General features: G+C 45.1%; 1 protein-coding gene across 3 annotated transcripts in view; it reads left to right on the top strand.

Moving 5' to 3' along the window:
* The first annotated feature begins 544 nt into the window (after positions 1 to 544).
* Positions 545 to 21443, top strand: part of CHIC1 (cysteine rich hydrophobic domain 1) — a 78643-nt gene continuing 57744 nt past the window's right edge. For 2 of the 3 annotated variants that reach the window (XM_033945613.1, XM_033945614.1), the window contains exons 1-2: positions 545 to 725; positions 13382 to 13436. In XM_033945613.1, the coding sequence (XP_033801504.1) occupies positions 571 to 725; positions 13382 to 13436 (210 nt within the window). In that variant the 5' untranslated portion in view covers positions 545 to 570. The remainder of the gene's footprint in view (positions 726 to 13381; positions 13437 to 21443) is intronic. The other variant, XM_033945615.1, reaches the window with a different exon arrangement.

Consider the following 21443-nt stretch of genomic DNA (forward strand, 5'->3'; position numbering starts at 1 on the left):
GCTTTTGTGATTATGATAAACATACCGAGGGCCACAAAATAGTATCTGGCGGGCCACATGTGGCCCCTGGGCTGCAAGTTTGAAACCCCTGGAATAGGATAGTCATTATTGCAGTAAGTTTAAAGGAGCACTTATTTATTTTTTAAAAAAACATATTTGTTTGTGAAAGCAATTAGTGGGCTACACTGAGGCAGCCAATACTATTAATTATTTCTATAGCATTACCAGCCAATCTTTCTGTTTATTGGCTTTTTATGATGATTATTATTAAATGAGTATGTACTTATGTATTTTATGGATGACTGGTTATGTATCCACTCTGACATTATACGAATAGTGGTTTATCAAGTTTATTCAACTATTAGGGGCCAACGGTCGCTCTAGTCGCGCGCTTCGTTCTGTCAACACCAGTTTTCTAAGGCTGACGAGGCCAACCACGCGCAGGCGCCAAAGCCGTAGCGCCAAACCAAAGTGTCACCGGCGCGTGCCACCTTCCCCCCACCGCGAGCGGCTTCTCTTCGGCCCCGCCCCGCTCTGTCTCGGCGCGTTTACGCGGCGCTCGGTGACGTCATGAGCGCCCTGCTGCCGAACATGGCGGACTTCGACACAATCTACGAGCTGGACGAGGAGGAAGAAGAGGAGGTGGAGCGGGTGGTGAGCGAGGAGCGACTGCTGTGCTGCACGCCGGATCCGGTAGTGGTGCGGGGCGCTGGCCACATCACGGTGTAAGCGGAGGGGCGCCGAGGCGGCCGCGGTTGTTGTGCGGCTGAGGGAGGCGGTGTTTTTGCCGCTGGAAGCGCTAGGCCGTAGGGCGGGGCTTCCGTTGACTGACAGCGGCTCTGAAAGAAACTCATTTTAAAGACGCGCCCTCGCCCCGCCTCCCTTGCCTGCTGCTGATCTTTTGTTTTACTCCTGACCTTCTTTCCTTCCTCTCTCTCGGCCGTGGCTAGGATGATTTTAGAAAAGAAAAGTTGAAGGGACAGACTTCGATTTGCTAGTTTGTAGCAGGAACACAGATTGCCTGTTGAAAGATGAGAACTTTCCTACCTGCCCCCTGGATGTTTAGCACATTCTTATGATTGATATTGGATATAAGCAGTATTAAGCTATTGTGTTTTAACTCTCACCTCGTCCTTCTGATTTGTTTTGGTGTATAGCATAGGAATCGGCTTTTTGGCTGCTGAGCACGCCCAGTTTTGAGCAAGCTCCTTCATTGTGTCCACTGAGGATTAATTAGCATTCTGTTTGCCCCCATCCCCATTCATTTAGAAATGTGTACAGTCACGGTTTTCTTTCCTGAAGAAATGAGGTGACTGAAGTGCTATGGGAGACATTGGGCTAGATTCACTAAAGAGAGTGACTCAGTTGCTGTTGGCCGATTTTCCAACAGCGATTGATTCACTATCAAGTTTGAATGCAAATGATTTGCACACAAACCCACCGACTCAGTCGCTCAGTGAGCGATTGACATAATGCAGAGCCCCAACAGTAGTGGCAGGGGAAGCAGCCTCCTGTCATTGCTGTCAGGGCTTCTGCTTTTTTTAATGGAACAGATGTTCTGCGCGCCATCTGTCCCATTAAAAGAGCCCCCCACACTGGCAATCCCGAGCCACCGTCCCCCAAACCCCAAAAAGATCTCCCCTACTCCCCCCAAAGAAAAAGGCAGGAGGGATGCCCCCTCCAGGCCCCTGTACCTTGAAGTTGGGAGCAGGAGGTACTGAAACACCTCCTACTCCTCCTCCCTGATGATGACACTGTGTCTTAGGCCCCTTTGGTGCATCATGTGATTCCTGAGGTGTCTGAGCCAGTCAGGGACTTCCTTAGGAAGGAGCCTAAGGAAGTCCCTGATTGGCCAAAATAAATGGCCAGTCAGGGACTTCCTTAGGCTCCTTTCTCAGGAAGTCCCTAATTGGCTCAGATGCCTGAGGCCCTGCCCACAGGAGGGGCCTGAGGGTCTGAGCCAGTCAGAGGAGGGGCCTAAGGCCCAGTGTTGTCATTGTCAGGGAGGAGCAACAAGGAAGTGTTTTCAGTACGTCCTGCTCCTAACTTCAAGGTACCTGGAGGGGGAGGGGGGACTCCGGTGGCAGGAGGGGTTGGGAATCCCTTCTGCTTTTTTCTTCGGAGGGGAGGGGGGAGTGACCATCCCTCCTGCCTTTTTCTTCAGGCAGGAGGTCTTTTTCTTTGGGAGGGCACGTGATTGTTGGGGGTGGGGGGATTTTTTCATATTTTTTTAATGGGCAGATATTTTGCTTGTGTAATACACTCAAAATATCTGTGCCATTGGAAAACAACAGGCAGACCTGTCTGTAACACACTACCTTCTCTGTTCACACAGTTACTGACAGGTCTACAGCAATTGGGTTTTAGGATTGATAAAACCCGATGCTAAATAGCTAAGCAATGTAAGTGAATTGCATGGCTATTTTGCATGGGGTTTTACTAATTTGCATGGCTGGATTGGGTTGGTTAACAGCGATTGTCGCGAAACCTGTGAAAACAGATTTAGCAACGATTGCTGACTTTAGTGAATCCAGTCCATTGTCTTCTTGTACTCGTTAGGTAGAATAACCAAAAAAAGCGATTTCTAAGCAAAAAGAGAAAAATCAAGTGATTATACGGGATAGGAACAAAAGTTATGGAGGTGAATGAGGGTAACTAGTTTCACAAAACTAAACTAGAATTTAAACTTAATTTCCATAGCAAAGCAGCAGATGAATCCAGAGACTAGTGGGTATAGCTCACATCGACCAGCAGGTGGAGATAGAGAACTGATTAACAGTTGGCCTTAAAGGCTGGTGTTCCTTCAGTTAATTCAGTTTTGCTCTATCTCCCAGCAGGGTTGGAGCTATCCTTCTAGCTCCTGGTCTCTGCCTGCTGCAGGATAGATGGAGGTGGTGTTCTGTTAGGATTCCTCTGTTGAGACTAGTTCTCTTCAGTAGGTGGGGGTGCCTGGCTGATTGGTGCCGGCTTTGGGAGGTACACCTGGGCCCTCCCAGGTCCCTGCTCCACCCTCCCCTCCGTTGGATAGAGGGGTTCCTTTCCAGGTGCAGGATAGTGGCTGGCTGCTTCATTCCAGTATAAAAAAAAAAAAAAAAAAAAAAAATACACAGCCTGCCTGCTAGTACTGAGCCGGGCAGTGGTTAACGCGGCTTCCAGTACGTTTTACCAACGATGGCCTGGCTTCGGGGGTAAGCGGCGGACCGGGTGAGTGTTGGCTTTGCCTTTTTTTGAGTGGAGTCGCGTTTCCCGGGTGCCGGGCGTATTAGTGGGCGGAGTCGTCTGCCGCCGGCGTTCGCCGCGTGTGTTCAAAATAAAAAAAAAACAAACAAAAAAAAAAAACCCCGCGTCGGAGCTTTTTGGCAGGCCGAGGGGGGATGGCTGAAGAGGCTGGTCAGATGTGTTCGCGCTGCGGGAAGCGCCGAACACGAGCGGGGCCGTGCTCTGCCGGGTGCTTGGAAGCACCGGCAGACGACCCGTTTTTGGCGGCTTGTGAGGCGGCCATGTCCCGGGTACGGGACTCTTGCGCAATGTCCCCGCCGCTCGGAGTCGATGCTGGATTCCTGCAGGACTCGGCCACGGAGGACAAACGTGAGGCGGCGGGGGAACAGGCGAGAGCGCTGGTGGCCGGCGCGGCCCCTCCCCTCGGCTCGGAGCAGGGCGGGGGAGTGCCTCTTAGTTGGGGTGCATTTTCGCCTGAATTTGTTATGTTGCTCCATCAGGCATTTCAATTGCAGCGCTCGCAGCCTACCCAGCCGAGGCTGGGGGCCGGGCAGGCCCTTGCGGTACCCTCTACCTCTAAGGGGGGGGAGGGGACAGAGGATAGGCCCTCGGCAGGGGCGGCAGGATCCCCGGGGCAGTTGCAGGGGGCCAAGAAACGCAGGCTAGTGTCTGCGGAGGCGGGGGATATTTTGCCCAGATCTCCTTTTTCCCTGCCTGAGTCATTGGAGGAAGGGGAGCTCTTGGATTGGGACGCGGAGAGTATCCCGGGTAGAGAGGGGGATGACCCTACGGCTATCCGGTTGTTCCATAGAGAGGAGCTTTCTTCTTTTATTACTAAAGCTTTGCAAAGTTTGAACATTGCTCAGGAAGATGCCACGGGGTCCGGTAACCCCCTGATGGCAGGTACCCGTAGGCCGTCGAAAGCCTTTCCGGTCCATGAGGCCATGCAGGAGCTAATCTCGGCGCAATGGGAGGCGCCGGAGGCCAGTTTGCGGGTGGCAAGGGCCATGAGGCTCTTGTATCCGGTCGTTCCGACCGAATTGGACAGGTTTAGATTGCCTAAGGTGGACGCTCTGGTGGCGGCAGTGACTAAAAGAACTACCTTGCCGGTAGAAGGGGGCGTGACACTTAAGGATGCACAGGATAGAAAGGTTGAAGCCTCCCTAAAGATGTCCTTTGAAGTGGCTGCAGTTACCTTACAGGCCGCAATATGCAGTTCTTACGCGGCGCGAGCTTGTCTGCAGTGGTCACAAGGGATGACCGATAATTTGCTGGAGTCTGGAGGTTCTATCCCTTCGGAACTAGCTGATTTGGAGTCCGGCTTGGCTTATTTGGCGGACTCCTTGTATGATATTATTCGGGCGTCTGCAAAACAGATGGCTCTGTCTGTGGTTTCCCGCAGGTCCTTGTGGCTCCGTCATTGGGCAGCCGATGCAGCATCCAAGCTACGGCTGGTGAGACTTCCATTTAAAGGGGGTTTATTGTTTGGAACGGAGTTGGAGAAACTGGTCAAGGATTTTGGGGATACCAAAACGCAGCGTTTGCCGGAGGACAGGGCTAGGCCTCCGGTAAGGGCCGCATCGTCTAGGCCGCGTTTCCGGGATGTTAGGCGGGCCAGGGCTGGTAAGCCTTTTTCCAGGTCTGCATCTGGCCCGTTTTCTGCTTCGAGACCTCGGTTTCAGCAGAGAAGTTCCTTTCGGACGGCGAGACCCTCTTCCGGGCAGTCAGCCCGTACCCCCGCCAGTCGCCCTCCACAATGACGGGGGCTTGGCTCCCTCCGCCCTGCCCTTAGGGGGTCGGCTTTCGGCATTCCGGGCGGAGTGGGCCAAAGTCACGTCCGACCAATGGGTATTGGACATTGTTCGCGAAGGGTACAAATTAGAATTCGCCGCTCCCGTCGTAGATTCTTTCTTGGTGTCCCCGTGCCGTGGTGCGGCCAAGGGAGCAGAGGTCCGCAGGACACTGCAGGGGCTGCTCGATCTGGGGGCGGTGGTACCGGTGCCCCCAGAAGAGGTAGGCCGCGGTTTCTATTCCCTGTACTTCATTGTACCCAAGAAGGGGGGGTCCTTCAGACCAGTACTGGATCTCAAAGGGGTCAACAGATTCCTCAGCGTGCGCCATTTCCGAATGGAAACGGTGCGCTCGGTGATTGCGGCGGTGAGACCAGGAGAGTTCCTCACGTCTCTCGATCTCAAGGAGGCGTACCTCCATATTCCGATATGGCCTCCGCACCAGCGGTATCTGCGGTTTGCGATTCTGGGCCAACATTTTCAGTTTCGGGCTATGCCCTTTGGCCTGGCGACGGCCCCCCGCACATTTTCCAAGGTCATGGTGGTGGTAGCCGCTTTTCTACGCAAGGAAGGGATTCGGGTACACCCTTACTTGGACGATTGGTTGATACGCGCCTCTTCCCGGCAGGAGAGTCGGGCGGTGACGCAGAGAGTGATCGCTCTCCTTCAGTCGTTGGGGTGGATTGTCAACTTTCCCAAGAGTGTTTTGGCCCCTTCGCAGTCTTTGGTGCATCTGGGGGTAAGGTTCGATACGGCTCTGGGGAAGGTGTTTCTACCCCGAGATCGGGGGGAGAAATTGCAGGCTCAAATTCGCCTCCTGCTCGGGTCACCCAGACCTCGCGTTTGGGATTATGTACAGGTGCTGGGCTCCATGGTGGCGACTCTGGAGGTGGTTCCCTGGGCCCGGAGCCACATGAGGCCCTTACAGCAGTCTCTGCTCTCTCGCTGGTCTCCAGCTTCTCTGAACTACAATGTCCGTCTCCAGTGGAGTCCTCGAGCAGCTCACAGCATGCGCTGGTGGCTCCAGGACTTGCATCTTTGGAGGGGCATGCCGTTGGCCACACCGGATTGGGTGGTAGTGACAACGGATGCCAGCCTGCAGGGCTGGGGAGCCCACTGCATGCAGACGTCAGTGCAGGGAATTTGGTCTTCCCAGGAGGCTCAATGGCCCATAAACTTGCTGGAGTTAAGAGCGATCAGGTTAGCGCTGCGGGCGTTTCAGGCCCGAGTTCACGACAGACCGACCAGGATCTTGTCGGACAGTGTCACGGCGGTCGCGTATGTCAATCGGCAAGGGGGGACCCGGAGCATGCAGTTAGCCGAGGAGGCAAGTCATTTGTTTCGATGGGCAGAGATGCATGTTCCGCTTCTATCGGCGGCACACATTGCAGGGCACGAAAACGTGCAGGCGGACTTCCTCAGCAGAACTCTTCTCGATCCGGGGGAATGGGAGTTGTCGGGTCGAGCGTTCGGCCTGCTAGTCCGTCGTTGGGGGTTGCCAGAGATGGATCTCATGGCCTCTTCCCGCAATGCGAAGGTGCCTCGGTTCTTCAGCCGACGCAAGGATCAGGGATCGGAGGGGGTGGACGCATTAGCTCTCCCGTGGCCTCCGAACTCCCTTCTTTATGTATTCCCACCTTGGCCCATGATAGGGCGGGTGTTGCAACGCATCTCTCGCTTTCGAGGCAGAGTAATCCTGGTAGCTCCGGATTGGCCACGGCGGCCGTGGTACGCAGATCTGATGCTGCTGTCGGTAGGCGAGCAGGTAGCGTTCCAGGTAACTCCGGACTTGCTAACTCAGGGTCCAATATTAATGGACGATCCGGGCCGCTTTGGTCTTACGGCCTGGCTATTGAAAGGGCAAGGCTGAAGAAGAAGGGCTATTCAGAACAGGTGATTTCAACCCTGCTTAAGGCTAAGAGGATTTCAACGTCAGCCTCCTATGCGAGGGTCTGGAGAATCTTTGAGGCATGGTGCGGAAGACACGGAGTTGCGCCTTTCCATGCTTCTCTGCCGGCTATTCTTGCGTTCCTGCAGGAGGGCGTAGAGAAAGGGTTAGCATATAACTCTTTAACGGTTCAAGTATCGGCCATTGCCTGTTACAGGGGCCGGGTGGCTCGCTCGGCTCTCGCATCACAGCCGGACGTGGTGCGTTTCCTCAAGGGGGTTCAACGTATCAGGCCGCCGGTTAAGCGAATTTGTCCAACTTGGAACCTTAAGCTCGTCCTTGGGAAATTGCAGGGGGCACCTTTTGAGCCCCTGTCAGCGGCCACGTTGAAAGATGTCACACTAAAGACAGTTTTTTTAGTGGCGATGGCTTCAGCAAGGCGAGTATCGGAGCTGCAAGCACTTTCTTGCAGGGAACCCTTTTTGCGTTTCTCGGAGACTGGGGTGACGGTGCGGACGGTGCCGTCCTTCCTGCCTAAGGTTGTTTCGTCCTTTCATGTGAACCAGAGTTTGTTCCTGCCATCCTTCAGGAAGGATGATTGGGGGAAGCGTTTTTTGTCGGTACGGCTACTGGATGTGCGCCGTATGCTTCTCCATTATTTGGAAGTGACGAATGATTTTCGCCGGTCGGACCATCTCTTTATCGCGTTTGCGGGGAAAAACAAAGGGATGGCGGCGTCTAAAGCGTCCATTGCGCGTTGGGTCAAGGACGCTATTGCTTCGGCGTATGTGTTGTCAGGGAAGAAGGTACCGGAGCATCTTCATGCTCATTCCACTCGGGCTTTGGCTACATCTTGGGCGGAGTCCGGGGGGATGTCATTAGAGGAGATTTGCAGGGCGGCCACTTGGTCGTCAGGGAATACTTTTTCAAAGCATTATCGGTTAGATGTAGCGGCCCGTTCAGAGGCGAGTTTTGGCGCAGCAGTGCTGGCAGAGGCGGCATTGGCGTCCCACCCAGTTTGAGTTTGCTTTGCTACATCCCACTAGTCTCTGGATTCATCTGCTGCTTTGCTATGGAAGGTAAAATTATGGTCATACCTGTTAATTTTCTTTCCTTTAGAAGCAGCAGATGAATCCAGAGCCCCTCCCCAAATGCACGGGCTGGGTGTAGGGGGTTTATGTCATTAGGGTAGCCGGGGCGATAGTTGGTAAGTGTATTCTTTCATGACTGAAAAAAAAAAAAAAAAAAAATTTCAATTGAAAAAAAAAAAAAAAAAAGAGAAAAATATCAATGGTATTCAGAAGAGAAAGACAAAGTTTTTACTGGAATGGAGTTTGTGGCGGCTCATTCTCCTTTCGGGATGCTTGGGCAAAGTGCATAACTGAATTAACTGAAGGAACACCAGCCTTTAAGGCCAACTGTTAATCAGTTCTCTATCTCCACCTGCTGGTCGATGTGAGCTATACCCACTAGTCTCTGGATTCATCTGCTGCTTCTAAAGGAAAGAAAATTAACAGGTATGACCATAATTTTACCATAGTTATTAAATCTGAAAACAAATATGTCACTAATATGTTAGCCTTGTAAGCATGAGCACGTACATGTCTGTTTAGTAGTATTTTTATAAGACTATATTGAGCCCTAAACCAATTTACTACAAACATGTATAGCACACAATACATCTAATAGTAGCAATAAGTTGTTGTAGTAACAACATGACAGAATAAAAGACTTTTGTGGTGCAGATGGTCATGGTCTATCAGTCTGCCCATCAAGATGTTTACTTTTGTAATTACCTCTCCTTGCAGGTTACTCCTCTCTTTCCCACATGCTATATTCTCTATAGGGTTGTCATAATTAAGGGGGGAAGACTTTAAGCTAAAACTGCATTTAAATTAAAAATAAAATTATGAGAAATAGTTACATGTAAGCAGATAAAGAAGACCTGCATAGTTCATCTAGTCTGCCCAACAAGATGGCCAGAGTTGAATCTGGCACTCTGCAGAGGTTCCACTTCATGATCAAACCTAGTATACTTAATCTCTTTCTCTCCTTGCCAATTTTGGGTCACAGAGTGTAGAAGTCTGCCTGGCACTGGTCTACTTCCCAACTTACTTGAGTTGCAGTTGAAGCCCACTGCAACCTTGATCATCTGTTTGTCTGGGGTTTTTTGTTTTGTTTGTTTTTTGCCATTTATGGGACCGGCAGAATAAAAGCAATGTCTAGTTATTCTTAGAAGCAGGAGGCAGCATACTTATGGATCTTGCATCATTTGTAGGTCCTGTTCAGTTGCATATCTCACCTCTGATGTGGTCAAAGATCTGGGCAAGTGATCCATCTTCAGTGTTTGGACAGAACAGAACTCAAAACCAAAAAGGCCCAATAAAAAGCTAGCTATGAGGAAAGCTAAACTGAAGGGTTCAGTGCAGGGGCCAATCCTGTTCAATATGTTTGTGAGTGACATTGCTGAAGGGTTAGAAGGAAAAGTGTGCCTTTTTGCAGATGATACCAAGATTTATAACAGAGTAAACACCAAAGAGGGAGTGGAAAATATGAAAAAGGATCTGCAAAAGTTAGAGGAATGGTCTAATGCCTGGCAACTAAAATTCAATGCAGAGTAATGCATTTGGGGATTAATAATGGGAAGGAACTGTATATGCTAGGAGGAGAGAAACTGATATGCACGGATGGGGAGAGGGACCTTGGGGTGATAGTATCCGAAGATCTAAAGGCAAAAAAACAGTGTGACAAGGCAGTGGCTGTTGCCAGAAGGATGCTGGGCTGTATAAAGAGAGGCGTAGCCAGTAGAAGGAAGAAGGTGTTGAAGCTCCTGTACAGGTCATTGGTAAGGCCCCACGTAAGAAGACTTGAAGCGGTCCAGAAGACGGCGACGAAAATGATAGGAGGCTTGCGCCAGAAGATGTATAAGGAGAGACTGGAAGCCCTGAATATGTATACCCTAGATGAAAGGAGAGACAGGGGAGATATGATTCAAACGTTCAAATACTTGAAGGATATTAATATAGAACATAATCTTTTCCAGAGAAAGGAAAATGGTAAAACCAGAGGACATAATTTGAGGTTGAGGGATGGTAGATTCAAAGGCAATGTTAGGAAATTCTACATTACGGAGAGGGTGGTGGATGCCTGGAATGCGCTCCTGAGAGAGGTGATGGAGAGTAAAACTGTGACTGAGTTGAAAGAAGCGTGGGATGAACACAGAGGATCTAGAATCAGGAAAATAATATTAAATATTGAACTAAGGCCAGTACTGGGCAGACTTGCATGGTCTGTGTCTGTATATGGCCGTTTGGGGAAGGATTGGCTGGAGAGGGCTTCAATGGCTGGGAGTGTTTAGATGGGATGGAGTAGGTTTTGACGGAGATTTCAGCAATTGGAACCCAAGCACAGTACCGGGTAGAGCTTTGGATTCTTGCCCAGAAATAGCTAAGGAGAAAAAATGAAAAAATTTAAATAGAATCAGGTTGGGCAGACTGGATGGACCATTCAGGTCTTTATCTGCCGTCATCTACTATGTTACTATGGAAGAGGAGAAGTAGACTTTGGACAATGACCCAGGGAAGAAACTGGGATTAGTGAGGGGATAAGAGAAGAATCATATGTGCAGCTGTCATCAACAGTGAAAGATTTAATGGAAATTCATTATAGACAAAATGGCAAAAAAATGATTCCTAGTTCAAAATTATGGTTTTCCATTGGTGATCTTGAGGACTTGTTAACAGCACACCTATATGAGAATGCCAAAAAGATGCTTATTTAAAAAAAGGCACATAGTAACAATTATCTTAATTGCAAATACTAGGAGATAAGTAGCAACAAGACTAAGAATTTAATTTTTTAACTATTTTTATGGTGGACCAGAAAAACATGAGAGCAATTCTAAACAACGGACAACTTATGGTCTAATCATTTCAGAGCCCAGTGTCATCATGAATCCATTATTTTTTATTTTTTAAGTTCAATATTTTTTATTGTATTTTTGAAAAAATGACAATAAAAGAGAAACATTAAACATGTAACAATCAGGAGAGTCATATACAAATTAGCATTATAATCAGGTCAATGTAATCAACTTTCATTAGAACAAGAAATTATTGAAATACAGGAGAATTTTTTAAGTAATTATCAATAGGTAACCATGTTTGACTTTTTTTGTTAAATGAAAGGGTAAAGTTTTTCCGTGGCATGTTGTTCATATTTCTTGTATAAACAAACTGAGTTCCACCAAAAGGTATAATCAAGAAGGGAAGCAGATTTCCAATTTTGTAGTACCTGTTGGATACCAATTGAAATTAAAGAGTCAATCAGCTTAGAGTCACAAGAACATTCCCTAAAACAAGGATGTAAGGAGCGTAGAATGAAAGATCTGTGGTACATTCTGTTATAGTTGTAACCTAAATTTACTAAATTTAGTAAAAAAACATAAGGCAATCGTTTTGAAAGAGCTGTTTAATGTACCAGATGTCACATTTTTGCCAAGTTTTCCATTTAAGGGTTGTTTCAGATAGCCATATCTGATTGAGAGTAGATGGAGCTAACTGCTGTTTTATCCAGAAGATGAAGAGCAGTCTGTGTTGCTGAAAGTAGCTTGAAATGTTTTAGATGTTTTGGTAAAGTCATTGTAAGAAGAGCATTAATGGGGATTGGTTTACATATGTGAAGTTCTAAATCTAACCAAGAAGGAATTAAAGAGCTATTGTTTTGGCAATCAGTCTGGAGCCTACTGGCTCTGTATTTCGCTAAGGATGCTATATGGTATCTATGAAAGCCTGCAGAATTAATGTTGCTATTATATTTAGAAGCATTGAGTTTATGGATTGAAATCCTAGGCTTTTTATTGTTCCAGACAAATTTCATCATCTTTTGATCAATCCATTGATATAAGGATGATTTGCATAATGAAAGGGAGCATGGAGAGAATATACAGTAATTCCTTTGAGATGTAAGAGTCATCTTAACTGAAGATCTGTCCCACCAAGAAATGTACAGTGGTAACCATCTTGTAATGGAGAGATTAACAATTTCTTTTAGCTTACAAATGTTAAGATCTGTAATATGGTTAGGATTTTTATGAATGTATGTACACTTCTTCCTCTGTATTCGCGGTTTAAGCATTTGTGGTTTTGATTATTCATGGTTTTTAGCTTCCTGGCTCCTCCCCCTCAAATTACATCAGCTTGCATAGAGAAATCGCTGATTCCAAGCTTTTATAGAGAAAATCGCTGATTCCCATCACTTTCTTCACCGTGTTTTGCCTCTCCTTCAGGAACAGGCCAGGTCTCCCACCATGTTATTCACGGTTTCATCATATTCATGATGGTTTTTAATAGAAAACAGCAAATAACATAGGAAAAAGTTATCCGCAGTTTTTCTGTATTTGCGGTTCTGTTAATCCCCTATCACAGCGAATACGAAGGGAGAAGTGTACCTAGATATTTTACTGCATTAGTTGACCAGGAGAATCCAAATTGGGTGATTTCCGATTTATCAATCAGATAATTGAGAGGAATTACAACTGATTTTTCCCAGTTGACCTTATATCCTGAGAAATTAGAGGATGACTTGACAATTTATATGAAAGCTGGTATTAATAAAGGGTTCTGAAAAAACAGCGGGGGGGGGGGTAGAGTTAGGTACTTTTCTATTTGTCCTTCGAATGCATCAGGATGTGCAGTCCTGATGTCTGGCATGAACCGCAGCCATTTTATTGTCTTCACAACTTTCTCCTGCTGTAGTTTTAATTCAACAGGAACCTGTTCCCTCTGCCTCTGGGATTGGTTAGGTGGGGCATTAGTGTCCTCTATCCCCCTTGGATCCACCCTGTAGGGGGGTGCCCCAAGCGAGCCCAATTGGGTTTAGGCTTCAGAGTTTGGCACACATTCATCTGCTCTGGGGTCAAAACATCGCAGGATGGCAGGTGCTTTGTAGATGGAGGTGCCGGTGTCTTCTACAACAAATATAGAGGCCTTGGAGGTCCTCTCAGACTTCTTGTCACCTCCAGATTCCAATGTGGAGGGACCAGAGGAAAAGTGGTCTCATGTTCAGCTTTTTCAGAGAGATGAATTTTCATCTCATTGACGAGGTGTGTACTTCTCTGGCCATGGTGTGGACCACGAATGCAGATACCATGGAGGGAACCACTTGTTGGAGGGGCTCACAGGTCTTCTTCCCCCCCCCCCCCCCCACACACACACACTCACACATACACCAAGCATTTTCCCCTGCACAAGACCTTTGATTATTGACTTTAAAACACTACATTGGCCTGCATAATACCCCTAGTTGAACTTCTGGAACTTGTTGGAAGATGTATATAGGCCTGTTATCTATTGAAATATTGGTATACAGAAGATATAAAGCTAACATGAGGAATGTATGTGTCATTTTTTTCACACATATCTAACATAATAATTTACAAAGTGAAATAAAATGTTGAATAAAATTTTATCATTTTATTTTTAAGGTTTGGCTTGAGCAACAAGTTTGACCCTGAATTTCCTTCTATTCTGACAGGGAAGGTAAGCAAATTTATGCCAGCTTTTCTAAATGCAAAAAAAGACAATATCAATGAGTGTGAAATTTTGTAAGGTTTGTTTAGATAAACTTTTTTACTATCCATTATTGTTGTAGACCAGGGGTGTCAAAGTCCTTCCTCGAGGGTTGCAATCCAGTTGGGTTTTCAGGATTTCCCCAATGAATATGCATGAGATCTATTTGCTTGCACTGCTTTCATTGTATGCTAATAGATCTCATGCATATTCGTTGGGGAAATCCTGAAAACCCAACTGGATTGTGGCCCTGAAGAAGGGACTTTGACATCCCTGTTGTAGACAGTTTATACTAGACACAAGAAATAATTCAGTATATATAAACAAACATGATTAAAATCAAACACAGTTTCAGAAAATATCAGAGTAAGAATAATGAGGTAGCTCATCTTTGCATTGAATTATTAGATTGACATCAAAACATCTTTTATTGCATATCAGCATGTAGTTCATGTTTTATTTTTAACTCTCAAGAGTTATTATATTCTTATACAAGGAATAACGTCAGTAGTGTAACTTGGTTCTGGTAGGGGGCTAGGAGACGCATATTTTTAGTTGTTGAATACAGGTTTAATACTACAAAATGCATCTTTGGGACAGAAGAAATAGCTGTTATTCTTATCTCTTGCAATAGTTTTATACTGGGAAAAGTTACCTTGTCATATATGGTACATTACCCCAGACTGCTCCAGGTGACTGAGAGAGACTGAACCTTAAGGAAAAGCACCGCAGCTTCCTGCCCTGAGTTTTAAACAAAGATGGCCATATGGAAAGATTAGCCTGCAATGGAGGAAAGTATAGGCCATAAAGTGCACCCTCCTGTATTGTGATCTAACTTGACAAGTGATTGATTAGGTCCTGATGATGATGATTGAAGGAGGCAGATCCAGCCTGCTGGGCTTTGCTCAGGCTTTTCCTCTATTTGCAGTGTCTCTCGCTTCCTGCTGTAAAATATTACAACCCCTTTTAAAGATGTTTAAAAAGAAATGGAAGAAGCCTGAAGGAAATGTCGACTTTACAATGTGGACTGTGCAGCCAGAAGCTGTATGCTTATCTTCCTTTCTTTTGAAGATACAAACAAAAACTCTCCAAGTAACTACATTGTTTGTCTGATGCCAGAGTTTCCTAAAGCATTCCTGATTTGGATGTATGTTCATTCTGTATCTTGCAAACCTAAAAAAAATTAAATTTAAAAAATCTTGTTGGCAGATTGACACACATAAATTAGTACCTGCTTTTTAAAGAATTTAAACATAAATACAAAGCTTAGCTATTTTACTTACAGCTCACTTTATGGACATAGAGAGAACAACAATGAAAGAAAAATCCAAAAGAAACGCATGGACAGAATCCTTTTCTTCCAACAAAACACAAGAAAAATCCCAAATAATGATTCATTAATCATTAATGATTAATCTCAAATAATGATTCATTAATCTCCCCACCCAGATAGGTAACATCTGGAATAGAAAAAGAACTTGAGGTAACACCGTCATTTTCACTACTTCAATCCTTCCAAACCAAGACAAACTCAACCTATTCCAAGATTCCAACTCCTATCTAATACGACGCAATAGAGGTCCATAATTCAGATCAAACAGATTGGAGCCCATAGTCCCAGATAAACCCCCAAATACTGCATTGTCCTTCATACCCATTGAAAAGGGAGTACCTCCCAAAGCTCTTCTTGAGCCCCATCTGATAACAATACATTCAACAACTCTTACTTATTTATATTAGCCCGAAAGCCAGACAACATCCCGAAAGCTCTCAGTTCCTCAATCAGAACTTCTATGGATGTCCCAGGGTACGTCAAGGTGAACAGGATGTACGTCAAGGTGAACAGAGAACTGGATCGAGGACATATGCTAGATGTAATTTATTTGGATTTCAGCAAAGCCTTTGATACAGTTCCTCATAGGAGGCTGTTGAACAAACTTGAAGGGCTGAAGTTAGGACCCAAAGTGGTGAACTGGGTCAGAAACTGGCTGTCGGACAGACGCCAGAGGGTGGTGGTTAATGGAAGTCGCTCGAAGGAAGGAAAGGTGACTAGTGGAGTCCCTCAGGGTTCGGTGCTGGGGCCAATCCTGTTCAATATGTATGTAAGTGACATTGCTGAAGGGTTAGAAGGAAAAGTGTGCCTTTTTGCAGATGATACCAAGATTTGTAACAGAGTAGACACCGAAGAGGGAGTGGAAAATATGAAAAAGGATCTGCAAAAGTTAGAGGAATGGTCTAATGCCTGGCAACTAAAATTCAATGCAAAGAAATGCAGAGTAATGCATTTGGGGATTAATAATAGGAAGGAACCGTATATGCTGGGAGGAGAGAAGCTGATATGCACGGACGGGGAGAGGGACCTTGGGGTGATAGTGTCCGAAGATCTAAAGGCGAAAAAACAGTGTGACAAGGCAGTGGCTGCTGCCAGAAGGATTCTGGGCTGTATAAAGAGACTATAAGAGTAGACTTCCTTCTACTGACTACCCAGGTAGTCAGTAGAAGGAAGAAGGTGTTGATGCCCCTGTACAGGTCATTGGTGAGGCCCCACTTGGAGTATTGTGTTCAGTTTTGGAGACCGTGTCTGGCGAAAGACGTAAGAAAACTTGAGGCGGTCCAGAGGAGGGCGACGAAAATGATAGGAGGCTTGTGCCAGAAGACGTATGAGGAGAGACTGGAAGCCCTGAATATGTATACCCTAGAGGAAAGGAGAGACAGGGGAGATATGATTCAGACGTTCAAATACTTAAAGGGTATTAACGTAGAACAAAATCTTTTCCAGAGAAAGGAAAATGGTAAAACCAGAGGACATAATTTGAGGTTGAGGGGTGGTAGATTCAGGGGCAATGTTAGGAAATTCTACTTTACGGAGAGGGTGGTGGATGCCTGGAATGCGCTCCCGAGAGAGGTGGTGGAGAGTAAAACTGTGACTGAGTTCAAAGAAGCGTGGGATGAACACAGAAGATTTAGAATCAGAAAATAATATTAAAGATTGAACTAGGCCAGTTACTGGGCAGACTTGCACGGTCTGTGTCTGTGTATGGCCGTTTGGAGGAGGATGGGCAGGGGAGGGCTTCAATGGCTGGGAGGGTGTAGATGGGCTGGAGTAAGTCTTAACAGAGATTTCGGCAGTTGGAACCCAAGCACAGTACCGGGTAAAGCTTTGGATTCTCGCCCAGAAATAGCTAAGAAGAAGAAAAAAAAAAAAAAAAAATTTTAAATTGAATCAGGTTGGGCAGACTGGATGGACCATTCGGGTCTTTATCTGCCGTCATCTACTATGTTACTATGTAACAGATATAATTTATACTCCCTATCCTCTACCCTAACTCCTCCAATGGAAGCCTGAACCCGCTGAGCAAAAGGCACCCCTGCCTCATCTCCCTACCAATAGAAAACGGCACAGAATACCCCCCATTAATCTTCATGCATGCCAGAGGGGAGGTGTACTGAAATTTGTATCTAACTGCGTAGTCAGGGGGCCAAACCCTTCCTTTTCCAACACTTTAAACATAAATGGCTAGGCCACCCTATCAAAGGCCATTTCTGCATCTATGGCTAAAATCACCATCTCCTGCCTAGAAACCTGGGCTCACTTCATCAAATTTAGCATGCGCCGGATATTGTTACCCACATGTTGCCCAGCTATAAACCCCGACTGGTCCGACGGGACCAATCTTGGCAATCAGCTCATCATCCTATTAGCCAGTACTCTAGTAAAGAGCTTGGTATTCATGCCTAACAGTGAGATAGGCCTATAGGAAGCACAGTGCATCGGATCTTTGCCTTCTTTCAAAAGTGCCACAGTCCCCGCCAACCTCATAAAATACGGCAGAGGACCCCTCCCCCAATGAGTTCGCAAAACATACCAGCAGTGGGATAAGCAAATCCTAGTAGCACTTATAAAAACCCACTGAGAACCCGTCCAGTCCCGGAGACTTCCCAGTCTTCATGGAATGTAATGCCTGCCGTATTTCTATCCCTGTAATAGGTCTGTCTAACCGCTGAGCATCATACTCAGAAACCCATCCCATCTGCACAGAATCCAAATAACTCTCCAAAACATCCTCCGTCACTCCCAGCTTTGACAATTTGCTGTCTAATATCCGTGGTCTTAGTATAGAGCGCTCCCTCCACTGACCGCACCTGTGTGACATTATTCTGCATCCTCCTCTTCCTACTAGCTTTATTGTTAAATTCAAAAAAACATTGTTTGAACATCCACAATTTGAATTCTAGTTCTTCCACTACCAAATCCTCCAATTTATTACGGACTACCGAACTCTTGAATCTGCTCTTCCCGCTTACATTTCTTATGATGGGAGACTAAAGAGATAATTTGCCCCCAAACTATGGCTTTCATCCCTTCCCGCATAGCCTCTGACGATTCCTCCCTTCCCTCATTTAAGAGAAAATATTCTTCCACAAACCCCTTAATCCACTCAGCCAGATCTAGGTCCGTTAGCAAGCTTTCATTGAGGCATAAATATCGGATCCCCTGGTCCACCCCAGTGTGCCGTAACTTAACCCACACAGGGCATGATCCAACCAAGTTATAGATTCAATCCCTGAGTCATGAACAGAAGACAACAACTCTCCAAAAAAGATAGTGTGGGAGTAGAACTGATGTATATGCAAATAAAATGTATAATCTTTTCCCAAGGGATGAAGCCACCGCCAAATATCCACTACATTTAGTTCCTCCAGCAATTTCCTTAAATATTTCCTATCTTTTCTGTGATGGCTTGCAGTGGGCCTAGAATTATCCAAACTAGGAGCCCTGGTGAGGTTAAAGTCTCCCTCCAATATCTGGGAGCCTTCCTTACTATTCAAAATCAGAAGTAGGCAGTCCTTCAGAAATAAGCCCTGCTGCTCATTCGGAACATAGAGGTTAACTAATGAATACCGCTCTCCCTGAATATCCCCTATCAACAATAGGTATCTACCCCCAGGATCATAAGAACATAAGATTTGCCGCTGCTGGGTCATCGTGCCCAGCAGTATGCTCACGCGGCGGCCCTTAGGTCAAAGACCAGTGCCCTATTTGAGTCTAGCCTTATCTGTGTATGTTCTGTTCCAGTAGGAACTTATCCAACCTTTTCTTGAATCCCTGAAGGGTGTTTTCCCCTATAACAGCCTCCGGAAGAGCATTCCAGATTTCTCCCACTCTCTGGGTGAAGAAGAACTTCCTTATGTTTGTACGGAATCTATTCCCTTTTAACTTTACTTCAAACCCCAAGCCTTTTGCCAATAGAATCCCCCTAGCAGAGGCCCAGTACCGCTCTGGGAAACATGTATATGCCACATACTTTTCAAGGGCCTTCACCAAATGGGTCTCTTGGACAAAGCAAATGTCAGCTTTCACTCTTGTAAATTCCTTAAACATTGCCTTCCGTTTAAAAGGAGAGTTGAGGCCTCTCACATTATAGGAGACCATCTTCAGATGTTCACCCCTCATTTTCACTCAGCCAAACCTGCTCCATCTCCCTACCCCCCTCTGCTCAACCCAACCACCCCATCCCCTCCTGTCCGTCCCCACCCTCCCCCATACCATTAGATTACATTACATTACATTAGGGACTTCTATTTCGCCTATACCTTGCAGTTCAAGGCGGATTACAAAAGAGCTAACTGGACATTTCCAGTGAAGTTACAACAGTTTTGGGGTTTTTGTTTTTTTTTTTTGTTACAAGGGAGGAGAGGTAGCTGGATTAATTCCAGAAGAACTTGCAAATTGGATATTAAATTGACTGTACGTTACTGTGTGATATAACAAATAGATTACAGTTAGAGTACAAATAAGATTACGTTAATTTCAGGGATCTGAAAACTTGGTTGGTGTTTTGGGGAGGAAGAGATTATTTAAGTGGAGGTTTTGGGGGAGAATTTATCTAGGAGGAGGGGGAAGGGTTGGGTTAAGATATCTGGATAAATTTTTTGAAAAGTAGGGTTTTGATTTCTTTTCGAAAAGTTTTGAAATCGCCAGTGAGAATCCCAACACTTAATCCTCCACTGCCCCAGGTACATTAGATAGATTGTTAGCCCACCGGGACAGATAGGGAAAATGCTTGAAGTACCTGAGTGTGGTTGTAAAACTGAAAAAAAGGCAGTATACAAGTCCCATTCCCTATCCCCACTCATACATAATAACATAGTAGATGATGGCAGATAAAGACCTGAATGGTCCATCCAGTCTGCCCAACCTGATTACACCCCCCTAACACACTTACTCAGAAACACACACACATACACTCACACTAACCCATCCTAACTCCATGCAGCTAGAAGGGAGCTGAGAACTTCTGCCAGTTAGCACAATTATAGGGGTTTGCTAAGGCCAAAGACGGAGCACAGAAACTATGCTGCCATCTTTCCTGATGACATCACTTCCTCAAGATGTCTTTTGGATGTAAAAGCTTCTTTCACATGCTTAACAGATATGATATGTTTTTAATTTAGGAATTGTTTACCTGGACTTCCATCCCCACACCTCACACAGACTTGTAGCTGCTCTATTTAGTATCTTATCTAGTTTCCTCTTCGTCTCCCTTTTTAGAGTTAAATGCTTTATGATTATTCTGGTCATAGTTCTGACAGCATTCCAGAATCAATTCTTATGTTCTTATGTTCTTAATCCATTTTGAATTATAGATTTGTTTGGTTTCTTTAATTTTTTATTTAATCTTTATTTAATTTTCAAATACATTTCCAAGCATAATCATCTTGAACAGAAAGATTGACAGAAATTTGAAAACAATAACATTAAGAATACAGTTACCAAGAAATCAAAAAAAAATTTGCCGTCATTCTCAAGTCCTCAATTATAAGGGTTCCAAGATTCATTAAGTGACTAAACATAATATAATCAAAATACTTAATTAAGGAAAAAGAGGCAGCCTGAAATGGTAGGAGAATAATTCTATATTTGAGATGAGGTTGTTATATCTTATACTTTATCAAGGCGTTTTAGAGACAAAAAACCAGTCAACTGAGATGGATCAAAGAAAACATATTTGAAAGCACTTGCACAGATAGCGCAAAAAGAAAACTCCCCCCATTTATTAGATTTTAAAAGAAAGCAGCACCCTTTAATTAGTATGTCCAAGTCGGTTTGTTTGTATAAACCTCGATCTTCAACCTTAAACAGAAGGCATGAGAATATGAAGGACGGTTATATGTTGCTGGGCAGATTAGATGGGCTATTTTGTCTCTAACTGCCATCTTTGTTTCCTGAGATTTACTGCTAGCGTCCTTTTTCTTCTTTAGTATCAGTATGTAAAGTGTAGCATTTCAGAAGCAACCCCAACAAGTTGTAATGTCCCTTTTCATCAGTTAAAAATTGTGCCGCAGATTTCCTTAAACTCTTGATATTTGCCAAATAAGCAAAAATAAAGTCAAACAGAAAAATATAAGGTAGTCGTTTTTTATTGGACTAGCTTTTGGGAGTTAAACTCTTGAGCAGGTTGGAGTGATAGCTCCCAAAAGCTGGTCAAGAAGTGGATGACGTCTAATTAAAAAAAATAGTATGAAAGTGTTGCCTTGTTTGTATATTGACTGAGCAATCTAGAATGGCAGCCACACTATTTCTGAAATGGAATGAATTTGATTGATATAATTGTTTGTAATATCATTTATGATGGCATAATCAGTATGAAACAGCCAGGGTTTTTGATTCTTATCTAATTTGGCTGGGGCAGCATGAAATTGTAGGCAAACATCTTTTAGAATAAATAAAAAAAGAGGGGGCTTTAAAACAGGTGTTTCTCCAGATTTTATGGAATTTGGTTTGAAGTTTTGCACAGTACGTAAAAGGTTCTGCTTTGTTTTAACAATTGTATTTGGGAGTGTGGGGGGGGGGGTTGATCCTGACAGACTGCTGTGGCAATAAAATTCAACTAGCTCAATTGATAAATGAATTGAGATTCAAATCCTACCACCCCACCACTCTTTGTTTTGAGAGGTCTGTTGTTTTCAGAATTA

The sequence above is a fragment of the Geotrypetes seraphini genome, chromosome 5 (genome assembly GCF_902459505.1).
Source record: "Geotrypetes seraphini chromosome 5, aGeoSer1.1, whole genome shotgun sequence".
NCBI lineage: Eukaryota > Metazoa > Chordata > Amphibia > Gymnophiona > Dermophiidae > Geotrypetes > Geotrypetes seraphini.